The 11,851-nt window shown below is 39.3% G+C and overlaps 1 protein-coding gene across 2 annotated transcripts; it reads left to right on the forward strand.

Annotated features, from left to right (window-relative positions):
- Positions 1-1,028: 1,028 nt before the first annotated feature.
- LOC118329854 (synembryn-A) lies at positions 1,029-11,851 on the forward strand (the record flags this gene model as incomplete). Of its 2 annotated transcripts, XM_035664184.1 has the most annotated exon segments (14): positions 1,029-1,167; positions 5,375-5,469; positions 5,554-5,601; positions 6,721-6,738; positions 6,824-6,913; positions 7,002-7,609; positions 8,105-8,240; positions 8,475-8,663; positions 8,825-8,919; positions 9,659-9,809; positions 9,919-10,014; positions 10,111-10,255; positions 10,626-10,905; positions 11,130-11,851. In XM_035664184.1, coding segments are annotated over 13 exon segments (2,088 nt in total). In that variant the 5' UTR covers positions 1,029-1,167; positions 5,375-5,379.

The raw sequence follows: 11,851 nt of genomic DNA on the forward strand, positions 1-11,851 counted from the left end.
AAAAAGGCTCTTGGCCGCTGATGACACACATTTTGACACCACTGTAGCAGACAGACAACTGAAGATACACCAGCTTGTGTGTCGAGGAATTTGCTGGTCTCACGGTTGTCTAAAAATATCTCACTGTCAGGCCTGGATTTCCAACCGGGCGAGCGGGGCACATGCCTCACACCCTCAAAGGCAATGAAAGCCAGAATTATTTGCATGCAGAAACATTTTTAGCATCACATTCAGAGTATGTGGTCATTCAGGTGAATTGAAAATAGGAAGGGAATATACTGTACTTAATATGTAGTCATTATAAGAGAGTTTCTAGTGTGAGAAAAATGTCTCAGGACCCCTAAAACCTTAAAAGGCTCTGAAGCTAGTCCATGTATGTAAGTAGCATTCAACCTGTAGGAGACTGTTTTCAAGACCCTAGCGTTTAAATATGCAAAACTCCACACATTTCTTTATATTAAATATTTATTGTACAATGCATTTAAATATAAAAACAGTAATATGATTAAGCATAAATCCATGATGAGTACCAGTCAGTCAGTCAGAACATACAGAGATATTTGGTTGTAAATAGATGGAGGCTCTCCGCCTTGTTAGTCCATAGCTTTTCATTTCTCGTGGCCCTATCTGCCGTATCCCTGCGGGTTGTCGGCATTTTTTGACTCATCCTTTCCCCTTTTCTTGCTTAAGTTGTATAAACGGCTGGCCAGGTTGTGAACCTGGCATGTCCCAAGGTGGCATTCGCGTCGTGGACGCAACTTCGCTGCCATGCTGTAAAGTGATGAAGAGGAGGAGAGAGAGAATCAAGTTCAGGCTTTTTAAAGCATCACATACATTTACAAAATCATCTCCAGTTTTCAAATAGATAATAATCTTAACAAACAATTTTTGTGTTTTTTGCGTTTTCAACCATTCCTTGTACTCATAGCGCTTCTGTAGTTTCCTATTAATAGCCACCCACACTATGTTGTGAATGTATAAGCTCTTTTGTACCTGCGTTTCAGTGCGTCGAGGTCTGGATGTTTGTCTTCTGACTGAAATGGGATGATCTTCAGTGTTTGAGCATGCTGCTCCTGTGTGTCCTCTGACCTTGTCACCCCCGTAGCCTGGACAGCGTCTCCTGTGTGGACGGTGTCTGCGTCCGACCTGTGGATCCATCAGAAAAGGGTAATATAAGCATTTGTAATATATAGATAAACCAATATGTAGTCCAGTTTTTCCTTCATTACGTCTAAATTCCAATATCACTATTGAGGCAGAAATGAATTATGGTTGCTGCCTGTATTTCTCTTCTATCAGTATCTGTTTATTTGCTGATGTTTTTCACTAACCTGTGAGTTGGTCTGAGTGGCGTGGCAGCAGTCAAAGGCAGAGTCAGCAGCAGCAGAACAGCTATCTCCATACCGCTATGTCCTGTGGAAGAAACATCATGAGTGATGATGAGGAAAACATATAGACATATATACATACATATCCTGACCAGACTTATTACGAATACATCATCTGTACAATTCAATATTAGCCGTAATAACACTGCCACAAAAGAGAATCAGTAAAGATTATGGATTAGAGACCTGTTTCCAGGAAGAAACTTACCGCCAAGATAATTCAAAACCCTGCTGTTGCTTTTTGAGTAAACCATTCGTGGTCCCTTGCTAATGGTTGGATGTCCAAGTCTGTCATCCCTTTCCACTCCTGGTCCTTTATAGTGTGATGGCCGGGTGAGGGGGTGTGTCTGTAACGTACTAGTCATACATGCAGTCCAACTCCCACGCTTGTAATTAATCAGTTACGGTGGCAGTTTTATCCTCTATTTACAGGAGATGTGATGTAAGCATAAACAACCTTTTAAGAACAGCCTCTGAGCAAACACAACATTGTACTTATACTTGCGGTGACCTTGTACCTTGTTGATGTTGACATTGATTCTTATGTTCAGTCTTTGCTCCACCAACCCTCCCCCCCTATCCACATCCTCCTCCATCCCTCTCCTCTCTCTCTCCACTTGCTGCTGAGCAATTGTTCCAGAAATCACTCTTTCATCTCCATCACCTGCAGGAAGCCAGCAGCGCCCAGAATAACCCCAATTCTCCTCCAGGCTTTTCTTTATCGCCCATTTTTCCTGTGCCTTTTTCCCTTGAGTCACTTTTGCCGTCACTGTGTGTATTCCTGAAATGTCCTTCACTCACATCCACCCCTGCAGGCCTCTCGCATACAGTGTTTCAAAAACAACTTCTCAATCTTACACCTGTCCACAAAGATAATAAATCAGATTTTCGAAATAATCTGATACAATTATATCTTAGAAAGAAATAATAAATACTGAACTTTTCAGGTTTGCCACATTGCCAAATTACATCTCCCCAGGAAATTGTCCCGTAAACAAATCTTTTTATAATACAGTAAATCCACGGGGAGCCAGGGCCGCGTTTAATTGTTTACAACCTGCGCGCTCTGTTTCTTCCAGCCTTTCTCCCTTTCTGTGAATCACAACTTCCCCATAAGTCTATTGTGTTCCTTTCCTGTTACTACCATCTGTGCAGGGTTGTCAGACAGGTTCACTGAGTCATCACTGGTGCGCGTGCACAGCAGAGCATTAGCAGTTATATATCTTGTGATTTCACACAGGATTTACGTGTGAAACCAGTAACTTGTGTCTGGATTTCAGCACGTCAGCAATTCCAAATAACCACATACTTTGTCACTGATAACGGCTATAACAGTGACTCACTTAATGGATTAGGCTATCAGCTTTTATGAATGAAATTAGTCACCAACTGTTGGATTAGTTGTTTAAGTAAATTTGAAGCAAAAATTATTTAAAAAATAAATCATCATTCCAGCTTCTGGAGCACGTACATTTGTTGCTTTTCTTTGTTTTATGTTATTGTAAACAGAATATCTTTGGATCTTAGATGGTTGGTCAGTACATCTTCTATCTTTTCTGACATTTTTACCCAATTGATTACTTTATCAAGTGAGAAGCAGATTAATTGATGATTAAAACAATCATTAGTGGCAGTCTTACACTAATGTTGACGTGTGAAACAAGTCCCAATACTCTCCTCTTGAGTCTCAGCAGAGTATCAGGACTTTGTGTATTTTATGTTCCCTGCAATAAAATTTAGAAGTAATTATAAATCCATATGGCTAATATGTGTAATACCTCGTTTTTCATTTAACCAATGATACAAAATATTGTGCTTTGTGTCTTATTTTGTAAACATCCAAGATGGATAGATAGAAAAAGATAGAAAATAACAAGTGTTGGTTGAAATGTTGTTTCAGTGTTGATTACTGACAACTAATGTACATAGGCATAGTATAAAAATGCAATAAATTCACGCAATATTAAAAAAGGAAAATGTTTTAAATATATAAACGAGTAAATGGGTAATTCATTAACTGACTTCATACTTATATTTACTGACTTTATACATATTCACCATAACATAAAATAGCCATACTATCCCAGGGACCATATCATAAAAAACAAAACAAAAAATCATCAGATCATACTCCCATTAAAGTGGATTGACACTTAAAGTCGAACAGAGTTCAGTTGGGTTTAGGCTACATGTCGTATCACGCGTCCCAGCCTTTACGACACCTAATCATGATGTCAGTCTGTGTGAGGATGACTGGAGCAAATAGTCCTGGATTGTGTATGTCGGTAACAATGGTTGGTTTTTTCCCCACTGTTATAAAGGTTACTGAGGGTCATTAGTCTCTTGTACCTCTGACATGTTGATTTCCTACATCTCAAGTGTCTTAATTCATCTTGGAGGAATATGTGCGCTTACTTCCATGAGAGCACTTTGTCAGGACTCCTCTGACTTTTCTCCCGCTATCGCCGACGTAGTGTGCATCCTGTTGTTGTAAACTTGCAGCCACCAGCCGGCCACTTCAGCCTCCGAGCCCTGTTTCCTCTACCCACTGGGCACAAGAGTTAGCATCCTGCCAGGAAACCCTGTCATTCTCTCACACATCATCTTCTCACAGATTACGCCTTTTAGGGCACTCAAAACACTTTGCATGTGTAAACTTTATATTTACAGTATGTTGTGTGTGACAGCTGAAAGTAGGTTAGGTGTGGTTTATTTACTAGAATGACATCTTAATTTAAGCAGTATGTTTGCTTTTGCCTTACTGCAGATTGTTTGATTTAATGTAGATTTGTATAAGAGTTTAAACCTTCAACATTTTATAATGCACACATATTATGCAAGAGGTAAACATCCTGTTTGGACTTACTGGTGGGATTGACTCAACCATGAAAATAGCTCCATCTTGTGGGACTAGACACAAACAGCAATTATAATACAGTATGCACAATATGTAATTCACAGTACCTCGTCGTTTACATGATGGAAAGATCTTGATCAATATAAAGACATCTTAAGCTTTAAGCCATAAGATGAAAAATAGCGTGTCTTTAGGTGACTGTGCAGATGCAGTTCCATCAATAGCTCCAGTGTGCTTATGCAACAGCAAGACGCGTGATTAAAAAAAACAAAGGTTTTTTCAGTGATTCCCAAGCTATTAAGAGATTTGAGGGAAAGAGTGTTAAAGCACTAAAATAGAGAGAGAGATGAGCAGCACAAGACTGGAAAACCTGTAGGTTAGAGGGTCAACACTGAGTGATATAAGCTTAGAGTCCATTAGTGGATTATAACCATAACCACTCCATGGCTCCTGCATCTCTCTTGGATTAAAGAGAGAGAGAGAGTGAGACAGAGCGATACAGAGATATGCTGAGCGCATGTAAGTAACTGGAAAGCAAGTGAACTGAGCAAATTCGAAGGCTGAGAATAGTATACTGTGGATACGTGGAGAGAGAAACACTGGGAAGCGAGTTGAAGGAAAGTTTTAGTTGTGACAGTACTTTGGTTTGGCACATTTAAGGTGATTTTGGCACACCTACGTTATATCACCTGGCTGATTAAGTGAATTGCAGAAGGTAAGTTTAGATGAACATATGGAATTAAACTCTTGTAATCTTTCTGCAGTCGTATATGTGTGTGTATAATATAACATAACATTTCAGTGTGGTGTAAGTGTAATGTAAAAGATTTAGATTCAGCCTTTATCAGTCAGGAAGTATGCATCAAACTGATGCAGTTGTCATAACGATAAGATTGTAGGATGAATATTTTACAGAAAGTATATAATTTCTGCCTTTAAATGTCTCACATTGATTTATTTTTGCATTCTGTATGAATAACAGACCAAACATATCCTGTACATGATGTGTTTTTATTCATTTGTATTTAATAATGCTTAACCTCTGTCACATCATCATCATTATTGTTGTGTAACTTTAATTTTGTTATGGACTGAATGATTATTCGTCTCCCTGTGTGTGTGTGCGCAGGAAGCATGGACGTGGACCTAGAGAGGATTATCCAGTGCATCAAGCAGGGGAATGAGAATGGTGTTCAGATACAGCTACAGGAGTTCAACAAAGAGGTAAACACATTGGTGTGTGTGGATGATGCACTGCTGCTCATGGCATTTGCAGACCATCATTTTGTCGTTGTCTCTCTTCTACAGTTTGCTCAGTGCTTCTTCTTTGATGCTGAGGAGAGGGACCGAAGGAAAGTAAGTTGGTTTATGTCATACCTGTGTTCCTTAAACCTCAATTTCCCCCCCACTCCTCCGTCTCATCCACCCCTCCCCACCTCTCCCCCAGTCTATCTGTGATTAGTAATTCTGCTGTATCAGTTGTCCCTGATCCTCTCTCCTTGCATGCTTAGACAGATTGAACCCAGGCAGAGTGATTGAATAACAAACATACTGCATGTTAATCTATTAACACTTTGCAGCCCTTGAACAGCAGTTCAGGGGCCTTCACGAACATCCTAAGGCCAAAAGTAGCTCTTAACTAGCTGAATTAAGACAAAAATACAGGCTGTGTTAGTCCAAAGTTTAGGGCTCCTATAAGCTCTTGATCTAAAAGTAATTCATAAAGCACTGTAATACTAAAGTAGGTCTGAGAGAAGCAGAACAAATCAGAATCAGACAAATGCTGCCTCCATAAAAAATTAAAATAACTGTTCTGTTCATCTAATTTAATTGAAATTAACTGAATTAAATTGAAATTAATTTAATTTATTTGTATTAATTTAATTTAATTTAAATAAAAATAAAATTATATTGATTTCATTAAAAATTTAAATATTTTTCTATTTAAATGTAATCATTTGATTTAATTTAATTTAAAAGCATTAAAAAAATATTTACCTAAATTCTTATTTAAATGTAATTTTTAAAAATTTCTTTTAATAATTATTAAATTTGATGTTTAATTAAACTAGATATCTCATTTAATTAGATTTTAATTTAATTAGTGATTCATTATTTTAATTCATAATTTTATTTTAATTTTTTTACATTTTGAAAACTTTTTTCAAGATTAACCCCATGGAGGATCTAGTTCAAATTTCACGCTCCTATGTATTGATACTTTTTACTCACCGACACTGCTTACCTGTCAACCAATCACTAGAGACATAGTAAATCAATTTAGAAACAGAATGTCAAACCCACCCCTTTTCTTAGTTTAGCCTAGAAGCTTTTAGAACAGCTCTTCAGAAGAAACTCTTTGCTATGACCTTACAACAACCCTGATTCATAGTGGTGACCAGAATATATACTGATGCTATCTTTTCTTTCTTCTGCTGCATTGCTCACTGAAATTGGACTATTCACTTCTTAAAGCAAAGAAAACTAGAAGAGGTACAGTGCCACAGTTTAGAAATAATCGTATTGCTATAAATTAGGAAACATTTGACCTTGTTTATTCTTTGCCCTACTGTACCAGTTCAAGAAGAATAAAGTGAGGGACTACACTGATTCTGACTCCGACTGTGACGAGTACGACCAGGAGGATCGAGGCCTCATCCTCAGACAGGTACCTGACTCACTTTCTGCTTTCTCAGAGGTATTATCAGTTGTTCTTTGGTGTTACATTAAATGTCTTTTTCTTTTTCTGTCCTCAGAATTTAGCTGCTGTCCTTTTGAGGTTCATAAGAACAGGAGTTAAATCTCGTCTGTTGAGGGTATGTCTACGCACCCTGAGAATACTCTCTAGAGACAAAAAGGTCCTGGGCCCCTTGGTGACCGACAGCGCTCTCCTGACTGTGGCCAAACTCGCTGGACTGACGACATGTGACGCAAGCGACGAAGCCAGCGACCCTGACTCTGATTTCTACGATAACATCATCGTTTCTCTCGCTGAGGCCAAAGTGTTGCAGTCTCACACCGATGAGGGCGAAGGCGATGTTGAAGCCAACGAGCAATACGAAGAGTGCTCCGCCTTTGATGACGACGCCAAGAGTGACATCAGCAACGCCAACAGCGGAGATCTGGACAGCATCAGCTGTCTCGGGAGCCACAGGACCAGCATCAATGAAATGCACAGAGGCAGCATCCATCACAAAGTGCTGGAGCGAGGGAGGAAGGACCGCAGAGAGAGCAAAATGGAAGGGGAGGAAGTGGAGGAGGAGGGGGAGTCAGGGGAGGAGTTGCAGAGAAAAGAGGCCATGAAGGTGTTATGTAATGTGGTGTACAACAGCACCTGGGCACAGGAGAGGTTCAGTGGTCTCAGGTGGGCTTCCTCACAGGACACAGACAAAAGCATGCACACACAACCATCCAGAATACTCACACACAGCTGCTGGCTTTGTAACCTGCATTTCTGGGTCCAGTTAGCCGTTTTTTCTTTAATGTAATGGTTAAATGTAGACAGTCCTATAGTCCAGTGAAGCAAATTATTTTTAAATTAATTCATGTTATACATTTGTTGTAAAATAATCTTCGGCGTCAATTCTCTGAAAGTAAAAATGTCAAGTCAAACTGTTGCACCAGCTTTATGAGAAAAAGCAAAGGCATGCCCCAGTGTTCACAAACTATTTTATATTATATTTGCTTCTCTGGCTGATTATATACACATACACCCAATTTTGAAAGCAACAAGTTCAAGCCTGTTAACAGACTGAGAGAAAATAGTGTATGGCTAATCTCAGTGACTTGTCATAATTTGGCTTTTGAACAAATCAACATTATTTCCAGACAGCTAACCTCCTGTGTTTGTTTCCGTCAGGCTCATGTGTGGTCTCATAGAGCGTCTATCCTCCAGTATTAGTAGCTCGTCTCCCTCCAGTGTTCAGTTCTATGAACTACGCCTCTTGTTCCTCATTACTGCACTACGGCCAGAGCTCAGGACACAGCTTCAACAGGTAACACAACCTCACTTACTCCAAAGTATTAAATATTTAGTGTAGTATATATTATGGTAGGTACAATATATGGTAGATTATTCCGATGTAACAATCCCTGGAGCTACATCTCTTTTTGTTTATCGTCTCACCTTTAGTTTATTCCAATATTGATACGAACAGACCAAGATTTTTGTTCTACACCTCTAAACTGGCTTCCTTCCTGCTCTCACACACATTATGGTGCTCCTCCAGGAGGGAGGTGTGTCCATCCTCACTGCAGCTCTGGAGGGCTGCCTGGATGTTCATTGGAAGGACCAGTATGAGTGTGTGCTGGACCCAGCAGCACCACCCATCTCACTGGAAGCCTCTCAGTGTGTCATAGAGATTCTAAAAATCCTCTTCAACATCACCTACAGCACCCACAGGCAGGAGCCAAGTGAGGTCAGTGACTATGAGTCTATAATAAACCTGTCAGCCTTCAGGTACAATGTCGGCCTCTACAAAATGGCAATCAAAACCTTTCCTTAACCTCTATCCTCTCTCAACTGTACTTCACACATTACCATAGAGAAATGAGCTGCACTGTATTTATCTTCCCTCAGGATGATGCAGCTCTCTACCGACACCTGGTGGCGCTCCTGCGTGTCTGCCTGATGAGGAAGTGTATGCTTTCGGACGACACAGATGAACTGCAGGGGTGAGCATGAGCCAAAGTTGGATAGAAATAAAATCATCATTAAGCGTCAGTTAAATTAAAATTTTCAGTTAAAATGGGATAAATGGCAAAATACTGTGTTTTCAAAATGATCTGGATACTATGGTTTTTAATTGTGTGTTTACAGCATGTGCAGTACAGGTAGAACCAAGATTAAAAGGGAAATGTAATCTTTAGTGTTATAGATTTTCTGACAAATTAGTTTTAATAAATGTATTTTATATTAATCAGTGAACTAGTTGTTAGTCTGGGAATGGAAAAGAGGGCTTTAGTCTTAGAATCAATACCCTCAACGCTTTTTATGAAATCTACTTGGGTTTGTTCAATTAAACCTCCTCAATGTTACTTATATAAAGAAGCTTTGTTTTTGATATAATTTAAAATAATACTCATTAATGTATACATATTATTCTGTACTAGTACTTCTAGATTTGATAGCACATATCCTCTTCTTGCGTACTTAAAATTTACAAAAATTTCATTCATTTTCATTTGTTCTGTATCAAGCATGATAAAGAAATGGGCCAATATTACATTTGTGTCTCACTTTATAATACTGTGTAAAGGATTCAGTAATTCTGATAACAGCTTTATTAGGAATATGTGTTTGTATTTTTACCACATTTTTTTCTGTGTGTGTGTGTGTTTACCGGTAAATAATAATCCACCACTCTCTCTTTTATCTACTCTCTGTGTCTGTAATCTTCTTTCACTCAAACAGTCACACAATCAACCTGTTGTCAGCGCTGCCTCTCCAGTGTCTCGATGTGCTGCTGATGGTGCCTCTGCAGCCAGGCTCGCAGCAGTGCCAGGGAGTCAACATGGACTGTGTCCACGCGCTGGTGCAGTTCATGGAGAGACGCCTAGAGTCGGTGAGGGAGAAAGCAATATGCAGAGAGGACACTGAGTGGCTAAACTAAAACTACTGTAACTAATACTGAAATAATCTGAGTGAGTCTTGCTTGTTGGTTTACTTCTCAGGGTGATAAGATCAAAGAGAGGCTGACACCAATCCTCAATCTGCTGACAGAGAGCTGCAGGGCCCACAGAGAAACACGCCATTACATCAGGAAACACGTAATACCCCAAAAACATTTTAAAGAAAGCCCATGTCACATTTTCTTTTCTAAAATGTTAAACGCAACTGACATTATAGTTTATCCCCGTCATTAGATCCTGCCTCCTCTGAGAGATGTATCACACAGGCCAGAGGAAGGCTCCACAGTGAAGAGTCGTCTGATCCGTCTCATGACTCATCTGGATACAGATGTCAAACACTGCGCCGCTGACCTGATCTTCGTCCTCTGCAAAGAAAATGGTAAAACGATATCACTCTCTATGGATTAACAGGGATTCTTTACATTACAATTTTCAGTCAAATACAATGCAACAGTTTTATGTATGATTTTGTACACATTTCTTGGAAATTCAGCCCAGCCTATTTTTTTTATAGCAATGCATGTCTGTACAACATGTATAGGTAATCAGTGACTGCCTGGGGTGTCAGTGTGGTGTTGAGAAAATGTTTTAGTTTCTCTAATGTTCATGTCTCATTTTCTGTACATAGCTTACACACGTTAATAATAAACATCAAACAATAAATGGTTTAACTCAACATTCATTTTTGTGTATATAATACTCTCTCCACCAATTTTCACCTTCACTTCTTCTTCTTCTTCTTCTTCCAGTGAGTCGTTTTGTGAAGCACACGGGCTACGGCAATGCGGCAGGCCTGCTGGCCACCAGAGGTTTGCTGGGCGGTCAGGGGGCCAAGGCCTCCAGCTCGGACAGCCAGTACTCCAGCGACTCTGACTCAGACACCGACGAGTACCGGCAGGTCAAAGATCGCATCAACCTGGTGACGGGGCGGGTGGAGGCAGAGCAGCCGGACCCCATGGAGGGCATGACAGAGGAGGAGAAGGAGGAGGAGGCTAAGAGGTTGATCATGCTCTTCAACAAGCTGTCCAGGTCAGTGAAATGACAAAGACTCACATGTCTTATCAACATTTTTATGCAGAGATCATTTAGATCAAGTTTATTTTTTATAAATCTTCACAATGGCAACACTTTGAAAAGATAAAAAAAAACCCTCCTCACTAAGTGTCCAGTGCAGACAGAGATTAAATAAGAACAATAAGATCAATGTTAAAACTTGTACAGGTTTTTTTTTTTACCCCTCATTTGTTTTACAGAGATAACATCATCCAGCCGATGGGAGTGGATTCAGAGGGGAAGCTGGTCCCAATGTCGGGACTGAGGGAAAATTCCCTCACTGAGGAGAGGGAGTCTGGGTCAGAGAATGACGGAGACGCAGAGGAAGGAGAGAAGAACTGAAACATATAAAATCCACTCATTAAATTAAATTGATTGATTTTGTTTTGTAAATATCACATTTCTAAAGTCTGACTCATAAATCGACATCAAACCAAAGTGATGTAGTTGTCAATCAGCCGGTCATTCAGAAATGAATGAACTCAAGAAAGGACATAAAAAGCTTTTTTTTTATTTCTTCCTCTTGGATTTATTAATAATGTAGAGCAGCAACAATGAATTGATAGTAGAACCTGAGAAGGAATTGAATGAAATCATAATTTCCTCCAATATTTTAATAAAGTCTTTAAATATTATTGTTTGTACTGATATTATGTGTATTTCAATGTATAGTTTAATCATATAGTGTTGCTTCAGAGTAAATTCAGAATTGGCAGAATCAGAATGACGCTTTAACAGAACAAGATGAAATAAACATCTGCACATATTCACTTTTTTCTGTACAGTCTCTGGTGTGTTACGGTACTATAACTGTCTCCCATTGTGCTCAGGTGTGTATTCTGTACGTTGTACTAAAACTGTCTCGTGATACAAGAGAACATTTAAACTGATTCCAGATGCATTTCTTTTTAGCAAAGCTTTT

This window comes from Morone saxatilis, unplaced genomic scaffold (genome assembly GCF_004916995.1).
Source record: "Morone saxatilis isolate NCDOM2014 unplaced genomic scaffold, NCSU_SB_2.0 Contig1, whole genome shotgun sequence".
NCBI classification, from domain to species: domain Eukaryota; kingdom Metazoa; phylum Chordata; class Actinopteri; family Moronidae; genus Morone; species Morone saxatilis.